The 23,617-nt window shown below is 49.1% G+C and overlaps 2 protein-coding genes across 15 annotated transcripts in view; one reads left to right on the forward strand and one right to left on the reverse strand.

The window, feature by feature from the left end:
• Nucleotides 1-13,746, forward strand: part of MAPK8IP3 (mitogen-activated protein kinase 8 interacting protein 3) — a 115,835-nt gene extending 102,089 nt beyond the window's left edge. For all 12 annotated transcript variants that reach the window (XM_073553614.1, XM_073553619.1, XM_073553617.1 and 9 more), the window contains one exon: nucleotides 11,677-13,746. In XM_073553614.1, the coding sequence (XP_073409715.1) occupies nucleotides 11,677-11,801 (125 nt within the window). In that variant the 3' untranslated portion in view covers nucleotides 11,802-13,746. The remainder of the gene's footprint in view (nucleotides 1-11,676) is intronic.
• A 1,671-nt stretch (nucleotides 13,747-15,417) lies between these two features.
• NME3 (NME/NM23 nucleoside diphosphate kinase 3) lies at nucleotides 15,418-21,272 on the reverse strand. Of its 3 annotated transcripts, XM_073553627.1 has the most exons (6): nucleotides 21,221-21,272; nucleotides 19,912-20,042; nucleotides 19,318-19,419; nucleotides 19,118-19,230; nucleotides 18,704-18,824; nucleotides 15,418-16,742 (listed from the first exon to the last, which is right to left on the reverse strand). In XM_073553627.1, exons 1-5 carry the CDS (start codon nucleotides 21,255-21,257, stop codon nucleotides 18,707-18,709), a joined length of 501 nt encoding a protein of 166 aa, XP_073409728.1. In that variant the 5' UTR covers nucleotides 21,258-21,272; the 3' UTR covers nucleotides 15,418-16,742; nucleotides 18,704-18,706. The 3 variants fall into 3 exon arrangements, with proteins under 3 accessions (XP_073409728.1, XP_073409727.1, XP_073409729.1); XM_073553626.1 differs by having other exon boundaries at nucleotides 15,418-18,824; XM_073553628.1 differs by lacking the exon at nucleotides 21,221-21,272 and adding an exon at nucleotides 20,362-20,519 and having other exon boundaries at nucleotides 15,418-18,824.
• Between the last annotated feature and the right edge of the window lie 2,345 nt (nucleotides 21,273-23,617).

Consider the following 23,617-nt stretch of genomic DNA (forward strand, 5'->3'; position numbering starts at 1 on the left):
GTGATGGGATGATGTGGGATATTCTGGGTAGTAGTCCGGTGGCTCTGGCTCACGGGATGATGTGGGATATTATGGGTAGTAGTCCGGTAACTCTGGCTGACGGGATGATGTGGGATATTTGTGGTAGTTGTCCAGTGGCTCTGGCTGACGGGATGATGTGGGATAATATGGGTAGTAGTCTGCTAGCTCTGGCTGACGGGATGATGTGGGATATAAGGGGTAGTAGTCCAGTGGCTCTGGCTGACGGGATGATGTGGGATATTATGGGTAGTAGTCCGGTAGCTCTGGCTGACGGGATGATGTGGGATATTAGTGGTAGTAGTCCGGTGGCTCTGGCTGACGGGATGATGTGGGATATTAGTGGTAGTAGTCCGGTGGCTCTGGGTGACAGGATGATGTGGGACATTATGGGTAGTAGTCCGGTAACTCTGGCTGACGGGATGATGTGGGATTTTAGTGGTAGTAGTCCGGTAGCTTTGGCTGACGGGATGGTGTGGGATATTTGTGGTAGTTGTCCAGTGTCTCTGGCTGACGGGATGATGTGGGATATTAGTGGTAGTAGTCCAGTGGCTCTGGCTGACGGGATGATGTGGGATATTAGTGGTAGTAGTCCGGTACCTCTGGCTGACGGGATGATGTGGGATATTAGTGGTAGTTGTCCGGTGACTCTGGCTGATGGGATGATGTGGTATATTATGGGTAGTAGTCCGGTAGCTCTGGCTGACGGGATGATGTGGGATATTATTGGTAGTAGTCCGGTAGCTCTGTCTGACGGGATGATGTGGGATATTAGTGGTAGTTGTCCAGTGGCTCTGGCTGACGGGATGATGTGGGATATTAGTGGTAGTTGTCCAGTGGCTCTGGCTGGCGGGATGATGTGGGATATTAGGGGTAGTAGTCCAGTGGCTCTGGCTGACGGGATGATGTGGGATATTATGGGTAGTAGTCCTGTAGCTCTGGCTGACGGGATGATGTGGGATATTAGTGGTAGTAGTCCGGTGGCTCTGGCTGACGGGATGATGTGGGATATTAGTGGTAGTAGTCCGGTGGCTCTGGCTGACGGGATGATGTGGGATATTAGTGGTAGTAGTCCGGTAGCTCTGGCTGACGGGATGATGTGGGATATTAGTGGTAGTGGTTCGGTAGCTCTGGCTGACGGGATGATGTGGGATATTAGTGGTAGTAGTCCGGTAGATCTGGCTGACGGGACGATGAGGGATATTAGTGGTAGTAGTCCGGTGGCTCTGGCTGACGGGATGATGTCGGATATTAGTGGTAGTTGTCCAGTGGCTCTGGCTGACGGGATGATGTGGGATAATAGTGGTAGTAGTCCGGTGGCTCTGACTGACGGGATGATGTGGGATATTAGTGGTAGTAGTCCGGTGGCTCTGGCTGACGGGATGATGTCGGATATTAGTGGTAGTTGTCCAGTGGCTCTGGCTGACGGGACGATGAGGGATATTAGTGGTAGTAGTCCGGTGGCTCTGGCTGACGGGATGATGTCGGATATTAGTGGTAGTTGTCCAGTGGCTCTGGCTGACGGGATGATGTGGGATATTAGTGGTAGTAGTCCGGTGGCTCTGACTGACGGGATGATGTGGGATATTAGTGGTAGTAGTCCGGTGGCTCTGGCTGATGGGACGATGTGGGATATTATGGGTAGTAGTCCGGTAACTATGGATGACGGGATGATGAGGGATTTTAGTGGTAGTAGTCTGGTAGCTCTAGCTGACGGGATGATGTGGGATATTAGTGGTAGTATTCCGGTAGCTCTGGCTGACAGGATGATGTGGGATATTAGTGGTAGTAGTCCGGTGGCTCTGGCTGATGGGATGATGTGGGATATTAGTGGTAGTAGTCCCGTGGCTCTGGCTGATGGGACAATGTGGGATATTAGGGTTTGTAGTCCGTTGGCTCTGGCTGACGGGATGATGTGGGATATTAGTGGTAGTTTCCTGTGGCTCTGGCTGACGGGAGGATGTGGGATATTAGGGGTAGTAGTCCGGTAGCTCTGGCTGACGGGATAATGTGGGATATTAGAGGTAGTAGGCCGGTGGCTCTGGCTGACGGGATGATGTGGGATATTAGGGGTAGTAGTCCGGTAACTCTGACTGACAGGATGATGTGGGATATTAGTGGTAGTAGTCCGGTGGCTCTGGCTGATGGGATGATGTGAGATATTAGTGGTAGTTGTCCAGTGGCTCTGGCTGATGGGATGATGTGGGATATTAGTGGTAGTAGTCCGGTAGCTCTGGCTGATGGGATGATGTGGGATAATTGTGGTAGTTGTCCAGTGGCTCTGGCTGGCGGGATGATGTGGGATATTAGGGGTAGTAGTCCGGTGGCTCTGGCTGACGGGATGATGTGGGATATTAGTGGTAGTTGTCCAGTGGCTCTGGCTGAGGGGATGATGTGGGATATTATGGGTATTAGTCCGGTAGCTCTGGCTGACGGGATGATGTGGGATATTAGTGGTAGTAGTCCGGTGGCTCTTGCTGACGGGATGATGTGGGATATTATGGGTAGTAGTTCGGTAGCTATGGCTGACGGGATGATGTGGGATTTTAGTGGTAGTAGTCCGGTAGCTCTGGCTGACGGGATGGTGTGGGATATTTGTGGTAGTTGTCCAGTGGCTCTGGCTGACGGGATGGTGTGGGATATTAGGGGTAGTAGTCCGGTAGCTCTGGCTGATGGGATGATGTGGGATATTAGTGGTAGTTGTCCAGTGGCTCTGGCTGACGGGATGAGGTGGGATATTAGTGGTAGTAGTCTGGTAGCTCTGGCTGACGGGATGATGTGGGATAATAGTGGTAGTTGTCCAGTGGCTCTGCCTGACGGGATAATGTGGGATATTAGGGGTAGTCCGGTGGCTCTGACTGATGGGATGATATGGGATATCAGTGGTAGTTGTCCAGTGACTCTGGCTGACGGGATGATGTGGGATATTATGGGTAGTAGTCCGGTGGCTCTGGCTGACGGGACAATGAGGGATATTAGTGGTAGTAGTCCGGTGGCTCTGGCTGACGGGATGATGTGGGATATTAGTGGTAGTAGTCCGGTGGCTCTGGCTGATGGGATGATGTGAGATATTAGTGGTAGTTGTCCAGTGGCTCTGGCTGACGGGATGATGTGGGATATTAGTGATAGTAGTAGTCCAGTAGCTCTGGCTGACGGAATGATGTGGGATAATTGTGGTAGTTGTCCAGTGGCTCTGGCTGGCGGGATGATGTGGGATATTAGGGGTAGTAGTCCGGTGGCTCTGGCTGACGGGATGATGTGGGATATTAGTGGTAGCAGTCCGGTAGCTCTGGCTGACTGGATGATGTGGGATATTAGTGGTAGTTGTCCAGTGGCTCTGGCTGAGGGGATGATGTGGGATATTATGGGTAGTAGTCCGGTAGCTCTGGCTGACGGGATGATGTGGGATATTAGTGGTAGTAGTCCGGTGGCTCTGGCTGACGGGATAGTGTGGGATATTTGTGGTAGTAGTCCAGTGGCTCTGGCTGACGGGATGGTGTGGCATATTATGGGTAGTAGTCCGGTAGCTCTTGCTGACGGGATGATGTGGGATATTAGTGGTAGTAGTCCAGTGGTTCTGGCTGACGGGATGGTGTGGGATATTTGTGGTAGTTGTCCAGTGGCTCTGGCTGACGGGATGATGTGGGATATTAGGGGTAGTAGTCCGGTAGCTCTGGCTGACGGGATGATGTGGGATATTAGTGGTAGTTGTCCAGTGGCTCTGGCTGACGGGATGATGTGGGATATTATGGGTAGTAGTCCGGTAGCTCTGGCTGATGGGATGATGTGGGATATTAGTGGTAGTAGTCCGGTGGCTCTGGCTGATGGGACGATGTGGGATATTATGGGTAGTAGTCCGGTAGCTCTGGCTGACGGGATGATGTGGGATATTAGTGGTAGTAGTCCGGTGGCTCTGGCTGATGGGACGATGTGGGATATTATGGGTAGTAGTCTGGTAGCTCTTGCTGAGGGGATGATGTGGGATATTATGGGTAGTAGTCCGGTAGCTCTGGCTGACGGGATGATGTGGGATATTAATGGTAGTAATCCGGTGGCTCTAGCTGACGGGATGATGTGGGATATTATGGGTAGTAGTTCGATAGCTCTGGCTGACGGGATGATGTGGGATTTTAGTGGTAGTAGTCCGGTAGCTATGGCTGACGGGATAGTGTGGGATATTTGTGGTAGTAGTCCAGTGGCTCTGGCTGACGGGATGGTGTGGCATATTATGGGTAGTAGTCCGGTAGCTCTGGCTGACGGGATGATGTGGGATATTAGTGGTAGTAGTCCAGTGGTTCTGGCTGACGGGATGGTGTGGGATATTTGTGGTAGTTGTCCAGTGGCTCTGGCTGACGGGATGGTGTGGGATATTAGGGGTAGTAGTCCGGTAGCTCTGGCTGGCGGGATGATGTGGGATATTAGTGGTAGTAGTCCGGTGGCTCTGGCTGATGGGATGTTGTGGGATATTTGTGGTAGTTGTCCAGTGGCTCTGGCTGAGGGGATGATGTGGGATATTATGGGTAGTAGTCCGGTAGCTCTGGCTGACGGGATGGTGTGGGATATTTGTGGTAGTTGTCCAGTGGCTCTGGCTGACGGGATGATTTGGGATATTAGTGGTAGTAGTCCAGTGGCTCTGGCTGACGGGATGATGTGGGATATTATGGGTAGTAGTATGGTAGCTCTGGCTGACGGGATGATGTGGGATTTTAGTGGTAGTAGTCCGGTAGCTTTGGCTGACGGGATGGTGTGGGATATTTGTGGTAGTTGTCCAGTGGCTCTGGCTGACGGGATGATGTGGGATATTAGTGGTAGTAGTCCAGTGGCTCTGGCTGACGGGATGATGTGGGATATTATGGGTAGTAGTCCGGTAGCTCTGGCTGACGGGATGATGTGGGATATTAGTGGTAGTAGTCCGGTGGCTCTTGCTGACAGGATGATGTGGGATATTTGGGGTAGTAGTCCGGTAACTCTGGCTGACGGGATGATGTGGGATATTAGTGGTAGTTGTCCGGTAGCTCTGGCTGACGGGATGATGTGGGATATTAGTGGTAGTTGTCCGGTACCTCTGGCTGACGGGATGATGTGGGATATTAGTGGTAGTTGTCCAGTGGCTCTGGCTGAGGGGATGATGTGGGATATTATGGGTAGTAGTCCGGTAGCTCTGGCTGACGGGATGATGTGGGATATTAGTGGTAGTAGTCCGGTGGCTCTGGCTGACGGGATGGTGTGGGATATTAGTGGTAGTTGTCCAGTGGCTCTGGCTGACGGGATAGTGTGGGATATTTGTGGTAGTAGTCCGGTACCTCTGGCTGACGGGATGATGTGGGATATTAGTGGTAGTAGTCCGGTAGCTCTGGCTGACGGGATGATGTGGGATATTAGTGGTAGTAGTCCGGTGGCTCTTGCTGACAGGATGATGTGGGATATTTGGGGTAGTAGTCCGGTAACTCTGGCTGACGGGATGATGTGGGATTTTAGTGGTAGTAGTCCGGTAGCTCTGGCTGACGGTATGATGTGGGATATTAGTGGTAGTTGTCCAGTGGCTCTGGCTGACGGGATGATGTGGGATATTCTGGGTAGTAGTCCGGTAGCTCTGGCTGACGGGATGATGTGGGATATTAGTGGTAGTTGTCCGGTGACTCTGGCTGATGGGATGATGTGGGATATTATGGGTAGTAGTCCGGTAGCTCTGGCTGACGGGATGATGTGGGATATTATGGGTAGTAGTCCGGTATCTCTGGCTGACGGGATGATGTGGGATATTAGTGGTAGTAGTCCGGTAGCTCTGGCTGACGGGATGATGTGGGATATTAGTGGTAGTTGTCCAGTGGCTCTGGCTGACGGGATGATGTGGGATATTAGTGGTAGTTGTCCAGTGGCTCTGGCTGGGAGGATGATGTGGGATATTAGGGGTAGTAGTCCGGTGGCTCTGACTGACGGGATGATGTGGGATATTAGTGGTAGTAGTCTGGTAGCTCTAGCTGACGGGATGATGTGGGATATTAGTGGTAGTAGTCCAGTAGCTCTGGCTGACGGGATGATATGAGATATTAGTGGTAGTTGTCCAGTGGCTCTGGCTGATGGGACGATGTGGGATATTATGGGTAGTAGTCCGGTAACTCTGGCTGACTGGTTGATGTGGGATTTTAGTGGTAGTAGTCTGGTAGCTCTAGCTGACGGGATGATGTGGGATATTAGTGGTAGTAGTCCAGTAGCTCTGGCTGACGGGATGATATGAGATATTAGTGGTAGTTGTCCAGTGGCTCTGGTTGACGGGATGGTGTGGGATATTAGTGGTAGTAGTCCGGTGGCTCTGGCTGATGGGATGATATGGGATATTAGTGGTAGTAGTCCAGTGGCTCTGGCTGATGGGACGATGTGGGTTTTTATGTGTAGTAGTCCGGTAACTCTGGCTGACGGGATGATGTGGGATATTATGGGTAGTAGTCCGGTATCTCTGGCTGACGGGATGATGTGGGATATTAGTGGTAGTAGTCCGGTGACTCTGGCTGACGGGATGATGTGGGATATTAGTGGTAGTAGTCCCGTGGCTCTGGCTGATGGGACAATGTGGGATATTAGGGGTAGTAGTCCGTTGGCTCTGGCTGACGGTATGATGTGGGATATTAGTGGTAGTTTCCTGTGGCTCTGGCTGACAGGAGGATGTGGGATATTAGGGGTAGTAGTCCGGTAGCTCTGGCTGACGGGATAATGTGGGATATTAGAGGTAGTAGGCCGGTGGCTCTGGCTGACGGGATGATGTGGGATATTAGGGGTAGTAGTCCGGTAACTCTGGCTGACGGGATGATGTGGGATATTAGTGGTAGTAGTCCGGTGGCTCTGGGTGACGGGATGATGTGGGATATTAGTGGTAGTTGTCCAGTGGCTCTGGCTGACGGGATGATGTGGGATATTATGGGTAGTAGTCCGGTAGCTTTGGCTGACAGGATGAGGTGGGATATTAGTGGTAGTTGTCCGGTGGCTCTGGCTGACAGGATGATGTGGGATATTAGTGGTAGTAGTCCGGTGGCTCTGGCTGACGGGATGATGTGGGATATTAGTGGTAGTAGTCCGGTAGCTCTGGCTGACGGGATGATGTGGGATATTAGTGGTAGTAGTTCGGTAGCTCTGGCTGACGGGATGATGTGGGATATTAGTGGTAGTAGTCCGGTGGCTCTTGCTCACGGGATGATGTGGGATATTATGGGTAGTAGTCCGGTAACTCTGGCTGACGGGATGATGTGGGATTTTAGTGGTAGTAGTCCGGTAGCTCTGGCTGACGGGATGATGTGGGATATTAGTGGTAGTTGTCCAGTGGCTCTGGCTGACTGGATGATGTGGGATGTTAGGGGTAGTAGTCTGGTGGTTCTGGCTGACGGGATGATGTGGGATATTATGGGTAGTAGTTTGGTAGCTCTGGCTGACGGGATGATGTGGGATATTAGTGGTAGTAGTCCGGTGGCTCTTGCTCACGGGATGATGTGGGATATTATGGGTAGTAGTCTGGTAGCTCTGGCTGACGGGATGATGTGGGATATTAGTGGTAGTAGTCCGGTGGCTCTTGCTGACAGGATGATGTGGGATATTTAGGGTAGTAGTCCGGTAACTCTGGCTGACTGGATGATGTGGGATTTTAGTGGTAGTAGTCCGGTAGCTCTGGCTGACGGGATGATGTGGGATATTAGTGGTAGTTGTCCAGTGGCTCTGGCTGACGGGATGATGTGGGATATTCTGGGTAGTAGTCCGGTGGCTCTGGGTGACGGGATGATGTGGGACATTATGGGTAGTAGTCCGGTAACTCTGGCTGACGGGATGATGTGGGATTTTAGTGGTTGTAGTCCGGTAGCTTTGGCTGACGGGATGATGTGGGATATTAGTGGTAGTTGTCCAGTGGCTCTGGCTGACGGGATGATGTGGGATATTCTGGTTAGTAGTCCGGTAGCTCTGGCTGACGGGATGATGTGGGATATTAGTGGTAGTAGTCCGGTGTCTCTGGCTGATGGGATGATGTGGGATATTAGTGGTAGTAGTCCTGTGGCTCTGGCTGATGGGACAATGTTGGTTTTTATGGGTAGTAGTCAGGTAACTCTGGCTGACGGGATGATGTGGGATATTATGGGTAGTAGTCCGGTAGCTCTGGCTGACGGGATGATGTGGGATATTATGGGTAGTAGTCCGGTATCTCTGGCTGACGGGATGATGTGGGATATTAGTGGTAGTAGTCCGGTGACTCTGGCTGATGGGATGATGTGGGATATTAGTGGTAGTAGTCCCGTGGCTCTGGCTGATGGGACGATGTGGGATATTAGGGGTAGTAGTCCGGTAGCTCTGGCTGACGGGATAATGTGGGATATTAGAGGTAGTAGGCCGGTGGCTCTGGCTGACGGGATGATGTGGGATATTAGGGGTAGTAGTCCGGTAACTCTGGCTGACGGGATGATGTGGGATATTAGTGGTAGTAGTCCGGTGGCTCTGGGTGACGGGATGATGTGGGATATTAGTGGTAGTTGTCCAGTGGCTCTGGCTGACGGGATGATGTGGGATATTATGGGTAGTAGTCCGGTAGCTTTGGCTGACAGGATGAGGTGGGATATTAGTGGTAGTTGTCCGGTGGCTCTGGCTGACAGGATGATGTGGGATATTAGTGGTAGTAGTCCGGTGGCTCTGGCTGACGGGATGATGTGGGATATTATGGGTTGTAGTCCTGTAGCTCTGGCTGACGGGATGATGTGGGATATTAGTGGTAGTAGTCCGGTGGCTCTGGCTGACGGGATGATGTGGGATATTAGTGGTAGTAGTCCGGTGGCTCTGGCTGACGGGATGATGTGGGATATTAGTGGTAGTAGTCCGGTAGCTCTGGCTGACGGGATGATGTGTGATATTAGTGGTAGTAGTTCGGTAGCTCTGGCTGACGGGATGATGTGGGATATTAGTGGTAGTAGTCCGGTGGCTCTTGCTGACAGGATGATGTGGGATATTTGGGGTAGTAGTCCGGTGGCTCTTGCTGACAGGATGATGTGGGATATTTGGGGTAGTAGTCCGGTAGCTCTGGCTGACGGGATGATGTGGGATATTAGTGGTAGTTGTCCAGTGGCTCTGGCTGACGGGATGATGTGGGATATTCTGGGTAGTAGTCCGGTGGCTCTGGGTGATGGGATGATGTGGGATATTCTGGGTAGTAGTCCGGTGGCTCTGGCTCACGGGATGATGTGGGATATTATGGGTAGTAGTCCGGTAACTCTGGCTGACGGGATGATGTGGGATATTTGTGGTAGTTGTCCAGTGGCTCTGGCTGACGGGATGATGTGGGATAATATGGGTAGTAGTCTGCTAGCTCTGGCTGACGGGATGATGTGGGATATAAGGGGTAGTAGTCCAGTGGCTCTGGCTGACGGGATGATGTGGGATATTATGGGTAGTAGTCCGGTAGCTCTGGCTGACGGGATGATGTGGGATATTAGTGGTAGTAGTCCGGTGGCTCTGGCTGACGGGATGATGTGGGATATTAGTGGTAGTAGTCCGGTGGCTCTGGGTGACAGGATGATGTGGGACATTATGGGTAGTAGTCCGGTAACTCTGGCTGACGGGATGATGTGGGATTTTAGTGGTAGTAGTCCGGTAGCTTTGGCTGACGGGATGGTGTGGGATATTTGTGGTAGTTGTCCAGTGTCTCTGGCTGACGGGATGATGTGGGATATTAGTGGTAGTAGTCCAGTGGCTCTGGCTGACGGGATGATGTGGGATATTAGTGGTAGTAGTCCGGTACCTCTGGCTGACGGGATGATGTGGGATATTAGTGGTAGTTGTCCGGTGACTCTGGCTGATGGGATGATGTGGTATATTATGGGTAGTAGTCCGGTAGCTCTGGCTGACGGGATGATGTGGGATATTATTGGTAGTAGTCCGGTAGCTCTGTCTGACGGGATGATGTGGGATATTAGTGGTAGTTGTCCAGTGGCTCTGGCTGACGGGATGATGTGGGATATTAGTGGTAGTTGTCCAGTGGCTCTGGCTGGCGGGATGATGTGGGATATTAGGGGTAGTAGTCAGGTGGCTCTGACTGACGGGATGATGTGGGATATTAGGGGTAGTAGTCCAGTGGCTCTGGCTGACGGCATGATGTGGGATATTAGTGGTAGTAGTCCGGTAGCTCTGGCTGACGGAATGATGTGGGATATTAGTGGTAGTTGTCCAGTGGCTCTGGCTGACGGGATGATGTGGGATATTCTGGGTAGTAGTCCGGTAGCTCTGGCTGACCGGATGATGTGGGATATTAGTGGTAGTAGTCCGGTACCTCTGGCTGACGGGATGATGTGGGATATTAGTGGTAGTTGTCCAGTGGCTCTGGCTGACGGGATGATGTGGGATATTAGTGGTAGTTGTCCGGTGGCTCTGGCTGGCGGGATGATGTCGGATATTAGGGGTAGTAGTCCGGTGGCTCTGACTGACGGGATGATATGGGATATTAGGGGTAGTAGTCCGGTAGCTCTGGCTGACGGGATGATGTGGGATATTTGTGGTAATAGTCCGGTAGCTCTGGCTGACCGGATGATGTGGGATATTTGTGGTAGTAGTCCGGTAGCTCTGGCTGACTGGATGATGTGGGATATTAGTGGTAGTAGTCCGGAGGTTCTGGCTGACGGGATGATGTGGGATATTAGTGGTAGTGGTCCGGAGGTTCTGACTGACGGGATGATGTGGTTTATTTTGGGTAGTAGTCCGGTAGCTCTGGCTGACGGGATGATGTGGGATATTAGTGGTAGTAGTCCGGTAGCTCTGGCTGACGGGATGATGTGGGATATTATGGGTAGTAGTGCGGTAGCTCTGGCTGACGGGATGATGTGGGATATTATTGGTAGTAGTCCAGTGGCTCTGTCTGACGGGACGATGTGGGATATTATGGGTAGTAGTCCGGTGGCTCTGGCTGACGCGATGATGTGGGATATTATAGTGAATGTGGCTATGTGGAATGGGCGGTGCTCTACACTCAGCCTTATATATATATAGAAATAATCATTAAAATTTGTTATAACTAACCGTAGTTAGTTACTATGCCCGGGCAGCGCCCTGCTCTTCAGCTAGTATATTGTAAAGAAGCAAAGCAAGGATGTGCAAAATAAATGGTCTCAAAACCGTGGCTTTTGTAGCTATTGTGCCACTACCACCCTCAGCATACTGTGAATAGTGGTTTTACAAGTAGAACTTGGAGACCACTCCTGTTATACAGAAATCATCAAATGAGGATCAAGTCTTTGGCCAAACATGGGATAAAGGTGGCCACAGACTTAAATAATTGGCCAGTGGAGAGGAGTAATTTGGTTTTCATTGTTCTGGTCCGGCGTCCTCTACGGCAGTTATTCATGTTGGCCAACATTGTATGAGGCTTTTTCCCCAAGCTTCAGGTCACTTTGGGACGCGAGGACATCACAGGGCCCAATAAGCACCAGAGGCACCAAGGATAAGATAGGCTACCATGGAGTTTTGCAGTGGATGTTGGACCAAATTGAATTGCTTATACAATATATACTGGTCAGCCATCTTCCTCCATTTTGGTATTACTAGGAGATGAGGGGACACCGTAGGGAGGACAAGGATCAGAAATGTATTAGACAAAGCTCTGATGGATCAAAGGAATAATGTATGCCTTTTTTTTTCCAGGGGATGGAGAAGATGATGAGACAGAAGAACACGCCGGAGATGATGGGATTCAGACCAAACCAGTACTCTCTAAGGCAGAGCGAAGCCATATTATTGTATGGCAAGTCTCCTACGTCCCTGAATGAATGCAACCTTAGCCTTCTCCCCATAATGCCAAGACGCCTCCTGCTTCCCTGCAACCCGCTGGAAGTACCAAACTGGAACAGTGACACAATTCTGCGCAATTTCTCAGCCCGTGTTTTGCTGGTCTTCTCTCATCTACTTTTAATTCAACCTTCTGATGTGCCCAATACCTAGAAAACTCCAGAACATGGCAGCATATCCACAAACTCCTGGAGACTCACGTTCAAAACTAATTCTCATGTTTCTTCTTCAAAAGCCTAAGTATGATGGACTGGTAGATTAAATATCACCTCTGCCAGGTCGGCATCAAGGTCCGATCATCCAGGCTGGCGCTGAAATGTTTGGCGGGTTACACTATGGATCGCAGGGGACTGAATTTAAGGAAGTTCAGGGCTAGGCTGCGTCTGAGGATCAAGTTTTTGTGTTCTTTTTCTTCTCATGCCAAATCGTTCTGGGTATTATGAGAAGTTAATTAGCACCTACTTCATGCTAAGGCTGAACACATCTATCAGTATTGGTGTATTGCATTATTTTTACATCCATCTATGGTAAGATAGATCAAAATCAAATTAATAAAATTGCACTGAAAGAAAAAAATTGTAACGCAGGAGCTCATCGGTTGCCTGCGAGCAATAAGACTTAGTCGCATCACCATTAGGGAAGAACTACATCTCCCATCTTGCAGTTCCAAAGCTGGAAATGAGAGGGTGTAGGTTATAGATAGTGGAGATTATGTGACCGTTGACATTTCAGAACAAGTCTTAGAGTTTTGACACCCCCAAAAAAACCCGTAGATATCTTAAAATATTTGCTTGACGGAGCTGCAACAACACACACAGCCTGTAGATATGGGTGGCGCTGTTCTAGGAAGAGAGCAACCGTATTTTCATACAGAAATAAAATTACATCCATGATTTAAAGGGATTGTCCAGAGCCGCTCACTTCTTCATTGAAGACCGGCAGTACTGGATAACCCCTTTAGGGTGGATAAGTGCTCGTTCAGTCGAAAGCTCTTCCTCCATACACATGAAGGTTGGACTCAGTCGAGCGCTCATGTGTTTTCAAAAGAGAGCGGAGTAAGTGCCGGCCGGAAACCTCTGCTGGAGGACTTGAATTCAGCATGGCCAATCCTTCTCTCCTACGCCAGATAACCCCTCTAAATTTAAAGAGCAGGCTCAAGTAGGGGTAAAACTGCCATCCTCTTTTAGGATCAATTTGGCTAATAGACACCACTTATATACAGCTTTAAGGAGGAAGTATAGCACCGATAACTCTCCTAGGACTGCCAATATTGGGGCAAGGGGTATAAAGACAGCACCAGGAGGTAGGCCTTATATCACTATGGTGCCTGGTCCACTTGGGCTGATGTATGTATAACTTACCATATTGACCTGCTAGCCTCAACAGCATTCACAATGGGGCAAATGGACTCGCTCAGCCTGAAGGCCGAAAAAAAACAACCTGTATTCTAAGTTACTCCATACATATCTCCTAATTCAATGACCAGTGGTAATCCCGCGCCTGACCAAACTAATCTAACAATCGCTATTTCCCCAGACGACTTCCCTGCATGTGTGCCTGTTGCTCCCGCACTGCCTCCAATACTCAGCGTTGCAGGATTTTCTGGGAGTTCAGGGATTAAACCAGAACAAAAAAAAAAAGCACATTACTAAGCAGCCAGCAAGGTATAAAGTGCTCGGCTCTAACAGCTCGTTCTACCTACAGCGACGACGTGTAAAGAACGTGTCACAAGGGGGGCTCTAACGTGTCTGTTCCAAAAAAAAAGAAAAATGCTTGTAAACTCCGCAGTGTGCCCCGTCCGTCCTCTGGTCTAATCGGTGGCATTATGTAAAGACAGCTGTATGAATACCGCTCTGCTTCCTCTCCTCCTTGTGACATGATCACCATGTAATTGTTATGTATGTAATAAATGTATTACAAAATGAATGCTAGACGCCGGTGTTGTGTGGTGGTGACGGCCCCTGTGGGTCAGGACACAGACGTGTGGAGAGCTTATAGACAGGACATCCCAACAGAATTTGAAGGATCTGACAGCAAACATCCAAGGGCTAATGAAGATTACAGCCTCAAGTCACGGCCGACTAAGGCTGTGTGCACACGCTGCGGTTCCGCAGCGGATTTGGCCGCTGCGGACCCGCAGCAGTTTCTGCTGCGGTGTACAGTACCATGATTTCCTTTGGGAAATCAAAAACCGCAGTGCAGACCGTGCGGAATTTTCCGCACGGATTATCTGTGGTTTTCAATCCGCAGAAAGAATTGACATGTCAATTCTTTCTGCGGATTCTGCTGCGGATTGCCATCTCCTCCATTGAGGAGATGAAAAACCGCAGAGCAATCCGCAGGTCTTTTGACCTGCGGTTTCACCTGCGGATTTTACAAAATCCGCAGCGTGTGCACACAGCCTAAGTCTGGTAACTGAAGCTATCAGTATGGTCGGCATATATGAGGCTTCACTCGTTCTGAAACTTGGGGCCAAAATACGTAGGAGAAAATATCACTGTAATATTGATTGTATGAACTAGCCCTAATGTCTATAGGGCTGAGCTGCAAAAGGGACACCGGGCACAGGTAAGAACCAATATACAAACTCTTTTTGACAATATTACAGAACACCCTTTGGACGGGGCAGCTAAAGACCGCCATGACACACTGTGATATTACATCTAATGATTATCAATGGGGGGTCAAGTTGCAGCTGTTGCCAAAAAAATCCCAAACCTGTTGACTTTTCAGTTGGAAGTCACATATGTTTAGTTTGCATTAAAGCTTTTTTTTTTTTTTTAAAGCTAAAAGGGTTATTCCCATCTCCAAGATCCTATCCCTATAGTAGGTGTAAATATATTATCAAATATCTCCAATTAGAAATGTAGTATAGTTTTTCAGATTAGCTATGTCTCTTTCCTCATGTGCAAGGGCATTGCAGTAACTTAGATATCAACCGTAACCATGGATACCTAAGCTACTGCAATGCCTTGCACATGGGGAAAGTGATATAGCGAATTAGAAGAACTATACTACATTTTTAATTGGAGGTATTTGCAAATATTATTACATCTACTACATATTGGGATAAGCTCCTGGAGATGGAAATAATCCAAGTTGAGCAACAGCACATTGCACAAAGGTTTTTTTTGTTCCCTGACAGGTCAGACACCTGCTGAAACTTTATTACCATTAAAATGGGGAAGATGTGGCACATACATTGATCTCTTGCACTTTTGTTGGATTTTTGTTTAGATTACTGCAAAGATATTTCCGCTATAGGAAATGGCTGTTGGGTTGTTACATTGTCCTGTAATATTAATCACAGGTCTAAAGGCCTCCAAATCAGACTGAAGGTGGAAGCATCTGAAGATCTAATGTCTAAGGGAACCTCCTGACTCTCCCCAAGAGGCCATGTCAGGATGAGAGTAGAGTGGGGCAGATGAAAATCAATACAGGGGAGTGGGAAGAGACCGCCGTCAGCTATGGCATGTGTGTGGCCAGTCCAGCTTCATAGGGTCAGTATTGTTCCAAAAACTATATAATCCAACAGTAAAGCTAACAAACCTGCGGTAAGAAGTGGATTTATGGATTTTCAGACAAGTTACTAGTAAATTGAAGAAAACACAAAATGTCTTTTTTTTTATTACAAAAAGAGAACAAGAAGCAGTACAAAACATTGTTTTACCCTCATCCTGTAAACAGATTATCCACTTAGTATTGACCCACTGTGCTCAACATTTTTTCAACTGGACATGATGAACAAAAATGTAAACTTCAGACGTTTATCTGTTCGTACGTTCCCACAAAGAAAAAATGCAGCGAAGTCTGAGATTTTAAGAAGTCTTACTGCAAAAAGTATCTGTAGCGTAAATGAACAAAGCCTTTAGATAAGCAGCACATCAATTTATGGCTGCTGGTGACCGTGGGACACGAAAGGTGAAATGTGCGACTCCCCCCACACGTTCTTCACATCCGCTATGGATATCAACTTTGTGAGGTCCGAATTTAATAAGTTCTGTTGAAATGTACCCTAAAAGAACCTGACCCCGGAGTGTGAACTCCTTACCCTTCCCACAATTTAAGGTCATGGAAAAGATCACCCCGACAGCATGGACTGCTAACATGGCACAAAAGTGAACATTCAAGACGACTTTTAGATAGTGCGTGTCATTCTTTAAACAGTGCATTCATTTTCTGGACCACAATTGTCCTTTCCAGCTGAATGTCAGGTTCGGTGAATAGGCCTCAAGTTTTGGTAATTGACATTTACTGGTTTAACATTTTATGACCATCTTATATCTCCCTTACTTAAGGTCTCCTTCACGTTAAACATAATTTGTTGACTTCCACATGCTGACCATGGAAGATAAGTAAAGATGGGTGTGAATGAGAAAAACATGATCGGGTCTGGATAAATCAAGCACCAATGTGGGATCTGCAGGTGTCATGCACGGCCAGCAGGTTTCTGTTAATTAGAATAGGAAATGTGCACGAGACCTGCAGCTACCCGGCAAGTGGCCACTGAGCCCCACGTCATTAGCCCCCTTTACCTCCCGATGCTAAAGTGAGTTGCGGATAGGGGCCATTCTCAGGCAGAACTTTGCATTTTTTGGACAGAATTACTGCAATACAATGACCAGGTGTAGAGTAGAGCTCATAGGTAGGGCTGCAGTCAGTCTGGTCAGGACGACAAAAATGGCAACAATCAAGTAGGGGACAAGACCCTGACGTAAACATCATTAATGCTCAGTGTTAGAAGTGCTGCGTAGGGTTAGATCCCCAAGCAATATCTCTGGGTATTTAGAGTTAAAAGAAGCCTTTAATCTCCAGCAGAAATGGGCAGTGGTACATGGATGATCAAGATGTGTATTTCTCATCAGGCTGGGGCTGCATGCCAACTTTGGACTTGAACGCATAAAATCGCAGTATCGGGGATACTACAATAGAAAATAACGAAATCAAATATTATTGTGACCTGCAAGTTGACACAAATCAAAATCTGCATCACAATACTGCGATCTCTGGAGGCGCAACATGCGTCTAAAGTTGTGTTACAGCTCCAGCCTAAATGTACATTAAAGGTGCTGTCCAGGATTGGGGCTCAAGTCTGCAGTTACTCTATGTGACCTCAGACTTGTAATTCGCACAGTGGACACTGTCAGGATTCTCCAATGTCAGGAGTTGGCGGTAACATAACCACAAGTAGGTCGTTTGCATACTTCTGGCCACATTCTGACTAGACGTGCCAGGCCCTGATTAATTCACTTGTACTGAGCAAGGCCAGATCTGTCTAGTCTGCATGTGACTGCAAGTATGCAAATCGGATACTTTTCGTTCAGGTGCCCATCTGCTTTCAGGACCTAAGAATCCTGACAGCGAACACACTGCATGCCACACTGTGAGGATTCACAAGTGTGCAGTCACAGAGTGAGTGCAGACTTGAGAGCCAAACCTCAACAACTTCTTCCTTTAGACTGTGTAGAAATCTTTACTATGTGATGAACAGAAGTGTTCACTCAAGTAATAGATTATCATATGTAAAGGGTGTACTAGTGACGAGCAAATGTGCTCGGATAGCGTCTTATCCAGGCATCCCTGGGTGATATCTGTGTATCTCGGGCGTGCTCGTATATTATGTTTGAGTCCCTGCGGCTGCATGATTTTCAGCTGTTAAGACAGCCTGAACACATGCAGGGATTGCCTGTTTGTTAGAGAATCCCCGCATGTTCACCCTAATGGTGTGTGCACACGTTGCGGATTCTGCTGCGGATTTCTCCGCGCAGATTTGTCTAAATCCGCAGGTCAAAAGACCTGCGGTTTATCTGCGGATTTATTGCGGTCTTCTCCTGCAGTTTGACACCTGTCATGGAGCAGGTGCCAAACCGCTGCGGAATCCGCACAAAGAAGTGACATGCTGCGGATTTAAAACTGCAGCAAATCCACGCGGAAAAATCCGCACCGTGGGCACTGCGTTTTTCATTTTGCATTGACTTAAGTGGTACTGTACACTGCAGCAGAAACTGCTGCGGATCCGCAGCAGAATCCGCAACGTGTGCACACACCCTAACAGCCACAAATCATGCAGATGCAGTCACTTGAACATAATGTACGAGCACGCCCAAGATACACAGATAACACCCGAGCATGCTTGAATAAAACGTTATCAGAGCACGTTTGCTCATCACTAGTCTGTACACCTTCCTCATTCAGAAAGCAATATTGTTCCCAGTTTATATTGTGAATCTAACCCTCGAGACACGACAAGGTTATAACGAACATACACCATGATAGTGCTGCAAATTCTGCACAACCTCACAGAATCCCAGTGGTACATGCAAAATACGGTGTTAGCCCAGAGCACAATACGCCCATCTGATTGATGCTGCACACACACCCTGTACATATTTTCTCTAGGAGACTGAAGGATCAGTTTACATTTGACCAGGACGCAATGCTACACACACCAGAAATGATATAAGTGCAGTTTGGACGGAATATGGACTTCATGCCTTGGGCTCAATATGACCTCCAAATAAAAGTTCAGGACCTGAACGGTCCTGTAAACCTCCTCCTACCTGCAACATCCCCAATCTGTAGATTGCTGGCACATCATGCGAGCGTCACACAGAAATATAAAGGATATCATGGCAAACTGCTAATCAAAAGAGGCATCGGGGATCTAGCAGATAGTAGGAAGCTTGCAGTGGTTTGGTAGCCACAGACTACCAATGCGGTCATCTGACCAGGGTGCTGCAAATTTATTTTTTTTAAATCAACTCTACAGAAAACCATTCACATCCATGTTTCGCTCACCGTCTTTTGTTTGATAGTTGGAACAAAGAAAAAAAAGAAAAAGAAGCCCTGTGATAAGGGTAACAGCTCCAAATCTTTCCCACACCTTTTACTCGTAGATCCATGTCTCAGCATGGTCCTGCCAACAGACAATCTCATCTGGTCTGAACCAGAGAGAAATCTCACGCTGGGCGCTCTCTCTAGAGTCACTTCCGTGGATCACATTCCTGAACAAAAAAAAAGAAGAAAATTTAATCATGTAGTCAGAATGCTGAGATATCAACCGTAAAGTTAACGCCATCAACAAGGGACGGGTACTGATATGGGGCTGACAACACAAAGGACGTGCGCTGCGCAGCCTCGGAGGAATGTCTGCTCCGCTGCCCTCACTGTTGGGTTGCACGCCCTGCGATCACTCCACCTATATCTGTTAGGAAGTGACTGCAAAGGATTTCGTGCTGTGTCAGTGGACTAGTGTCATGTAAATGTGAACCATACAGTCCATTCATTTGCATTTTACCTGCTGACATCCACACCAAAATCTCCACGAATAGTGCCCGGTAAGGAGTCCACGGGGTTGGTCTCGCCGAGCATTAGGCGGGCTGTCTTCACCACGTCCAGGCCCTGCCAGACCTTCATAAAATCAGAACGTTAGGCTACAGTAAAGAAGAACCAAGTATAATCATCAGAAGGGGTAATCTCACCAATGGCGGCACTCACCATGGCTACCACAGGTCCGGAACCCATATACTTCACCAGGCGATTATAGAACGGGCGGTCCCGCAGAGCAATGTAGTGCTCCTTTAAGAGGGTCTCTGATGCCTGTGGCGAGAAAAGACAGCCAAACTGAGAAACACAAGACTTGGGTAGTCTCCGGCGGCCATGTTTCTTTATCGTGGGATTCATAAAACCATTAAAGGAATGTTTATCGGGGGGAGAGGGGCCTAATCGCTGAGACCCCCAATGGATCAATCTCCTCGACTTTCTCTGATAACACTACTAGGAATCTAGTAGCAAATGCGGCAATCACGACAGGTTGGATTTACAAAGAGAGCAATGGTCCACGGCAAAGTCTGCATGTCTAATGCCGGGGTCACACGGCCGATTACCTCTCACCCATGAAAATCGATGCGGTTATGCTGATCAGACCCCTCCTCATGCGGGGTGCGAGTGGCTGCTTATGGGAAGCCCACCACAGAGGATCACCATCCTACCAACATGGGAAAGAAAAGCTGCACCACAACATTAGAGCGATTATCCTGCAGATGGCGCAGGCGGACCCCCACACAGGGTCACAGCTCGCACGTCGCCCACCTGCATCAATTTCATTGCGATCAGTCGGAAGCCCTTTCTCTCGAAACGCCGGACGATCTCGCCCACCAGGCGCCGCTGACACCCGTCAGGCTTCACCGCTAGGAAGGTGCGTTCATTCACCCCCGTCCACGCTGTAAGAGAAGACACAAAGTCAGTGGGGGGCAACATGGAAACTGCGACAAGCGGCTCACAGCAGGGTCCTGAGGGGCTCCACCAGATCTGCACAAGACCCCAACTGTGCCCACCGAGGGCCAGGCCTCACATGGCAGGAAAGCCACCGAGACCACTAATGGGCAATCCTCTGTGCGCCAGCCCTCAGCGTGCAATGCAGGGAGAACTACAACTCCCAGCAGGCTGAGAGCAGTAGTACCGCGACACAGCCCGGCAGGACCAAAGCGTGGGCCTCCTCCACGTCACGTCCATACACTGCACGCCACAGACGCTTCTCACCGGAGGGGAAAATGTGCGCGAAGATGGTCAGCGCCAGGCAGATCATGACGGGAGCAGGAGGGAAAGCTGGTGCCGCGCACGTCATCAGGGCCGGCAACGCCGGGGCCGCGCACGTCATCAAGGCCGGCAACGCCGGGGCCGCGCACGGAGTGTATGGTGAGCTGCACTGGCCGCGGCCTCTGAATTTTCCCCTAGCAACCAATAAGATGACTTCTTCCATGAAAAACTGTCACAAGAAATGAAAGCTGAATTCTTATTGGATGCTATGGGGAAGTCTCCACAGTATAATTATCTATCTTCTATATTTTTGTGTATATTTCTATCTATTAGGGCCGGCGGAACGCACCAAATAATAAGGTGCATTCGCAGCCCAGGGGTCCACCGTGCAGGAGTGGTAACCTGCTGCTCAGTAATGGCGGATGCTATATGGCGGTATACTATAAAAACACGCGGGTTATCGTCACCCGGTGTGTACGGGGGCGGACTCTGTTGCTTCACAGAGCCGCGCTACCGCTGAACATAAACGCCGGAGCGTGTTCGTGCTCACAGAGCTCGGCTAAAAGCGCACAGTGTACAGCCACAGAACGCTACCCCAAGGACACGGAGTTAGAGTCCCTCTAGGCCCAATGAGCGCACGGCGTCGCAGCCACGAGCGCCGCTAAAGACGCTGGCAGTGGAATGTGGAGCGCGTGCACTCAGGCGTGCTGGTTCACTGGTGAGGACCAATGTCTGACTCAAACCCTGAGCTACCTAATCCTGGGCGCTAGCAGGCTAGGCTGCACAACACATGCGCACCAAGGGTAGGGGTTTCTTAATGAGTCAGTCACCAGAGACATTCATACGTGCATTCATCACTCACTCCTTATAGTCAGAAAATACAGTCTATCGTAGCGCATGGCCGAGCGGCCATGCAAACCTTTTATAGCCGCGGGTGTCCGGGACCTTCCTGGCTTCTCGGATGGGCCAATCCAAACACGAGCAGGACCTGAGCACGTGACCCTCGATCTCCAATGGGAGATCACTCCACGGGCATGCTCAGTGGCCCGATATGAGGACTTAGTCCCTGAAGAATCTCGCTGCTGAGCAGCATGCATTGTCATAGCTGTGCCAGAGGTGGCAGCAGCAAGCAAACCCACGGAGTTGGTCTGGGCAGAGCGCTGGGACTGACTAATCTGCTGCGCAGGCTCCACTGTGGCCAAAGAAGAATGGGAGACCGCTGGTGCAAGGCTCTGGATTCCTGCTGTGCAGTGGCAGGAACCCGACGCCTAACATTACCTGCCCCCTCTCCTCTGAGCCTCACTACGCTCAAATGCCGCAATGAGGAGCAGAGCGTGGATGGTCTCCGCTGGGTCCGAGCCTCTGGACCCTGACCCTTCCAATCCACCAAATAAAACTAGAGTTGAGCAAAACGGGTTGAAAAAATTCAAAAGTCACCGACTTTCGCCAAAATCAGGTTTCATGAAACAAAACCTGAACTTAGCATGAGGTTGGCGACCATCACGTTTCAAAAGATGCTTTAGCGCCCTTTTTCAGCCAATCAGGAAGAACGGACACTGTGGGCAACGTGATGACATAGGCAGCGGTTACCATCATGTTTGTGAAGAGCATGCAAGTGATTGGCTTGCTTTGTGTGGCGTCACAGGGGGTATAAAAGGGCGTGCACGCCGACCGCCATGTTACTTATGCTGATCTCAGAATAGGGAGAGCTGCTGTTGCTGCTGATTCTGTAGGGCAGAGTTTCCCAACTCCAGTCCTCAAGGCCCACCAACAGATCATGTTTTCAGGATTTCCTTTGTATTGCACAGGTGATGCAATTATCACCTGAGCAATACTAAGGAAATCCTGAAAACATGATCTGTTGGTGGGCCTTGAGGACTGGAGTTGGGGAACCCTGCTGTAGGGAGAGCGTTAGGCAGGGAAGAAGATACAAAAAACTGCTTCTGCTGCTAGCGATTTTGCCTGTACAACACACCAGTCACTGTGTGTGCAGTGCAAGGGGAGGCTATATTTCGGTGCATCAGCTCTGTTGGTTATTAGGCTGCCTTATAAGGCTCCCTGATAGCTGCATTGCTGTTTTCACACTGCTGAGCAAACTGCTTTTTTCAAAGCAATACAAATTTTATTGTTTTGTCCTGGTGAGTTACTGAGCGTTCATTTTTTCACACACCGTACAGTGGTGTATGCTCCTCACACAGTACCGTGTACGGCTGTTATCACGGCCAAATTGAAGCTATCTACGTGTGTGACTCTGTAAGGAAAAGTCAAGGAGTTTGTCCGTTCTTACAGACCTACACTCTAGGAAGATTCCAATTCTGCCCAATTCTATATACACCTTGTAGTTAGTCATACACTAGGCAATTTCTGCCTGTCACATTGCGGTGTAATCTGTCCTGGGCCTGAGACAATAGTTCAGCGTCCTCCAATCTACAGTGAGATTAAAATTCTCACCACTACTTTATACAGCTTTTGCCTTCTCATACACCAGCCAATTTCTGCCTGTCACATAGCGGTGCAATCTATACTGGGCCTGAGACAATAGTTCAGCGTCCTCCAATCTACAGTGAGATTCAAATTCTCACCAATACTCTATAGACCCTTTACCTTGTTTTACAGTACCATATAGCTGTTGTTATTTTGGGTACCTTTTTCAAAAAAATGAAGAAGTATGGTGGAAGATGCCGTGGAAGTGGGCGAGGGTTGCCAGCTGGTCCTGATGGTGGTGTTGGTGGTGGTGCTTCTGCTGGTTGTGGCAAAAGCACAATAGCACCTAAGGCAGGAGGTGGTGAGCTGCCTTCATTGTCTGGCTCCACAAGGCCTCGTAGGCTCCCTTTTCTGGGAGTAGGTAAACCGCTTTTAAAGCCGGAGCTTCAGGAACAAGTTTTGGCTTACATTGCTGACACAGCCTCCAGCTCTATCGCCTCCTCTTCTGAAGTTTCAAAAAATAAAAGCACTGCGTCGTCAGTGGAGGCTCCTGATCAGGAACAACACCTTTCCTTGTGTCCTTCACCCCAACCAAAAGTGAAGGATGTGGCAGGCCACACAACAGATTACTCCATGGAGCTGTTTTCTCATACCATGCCTGGGTTATCAAGTCAATTCATGAATTCCCCAGTCCAAGATGAATCTGACATGGAGTGCAGTGATGCACAGCCACTGCTAGATTTATCTGCTGGTACATTCACTCAGAGCACTACATTGTCCTCGCAGTGTACTGAGCCAGAATCTGACCCTGATGAAACGCAGGTGCCTCTTCCCG

This window comes from Dendrobates tinctorius, unplaced genomic scaffold, assembly GCF_039654945.1.
Source record: "Dendrobates tinctorius isolate UK_male_01 unplaced genomic scaffold, ASM3965494v1 ptg000202l, whole genome shotgun sequence".
NCBI classification, from domain to species: domain Eukaryota; kingdom Metazoa; phylum Chordata; class Amphibia; order Anura; family Dendrobatidae; genus Dendrobates; species Dendrobates tinctorius.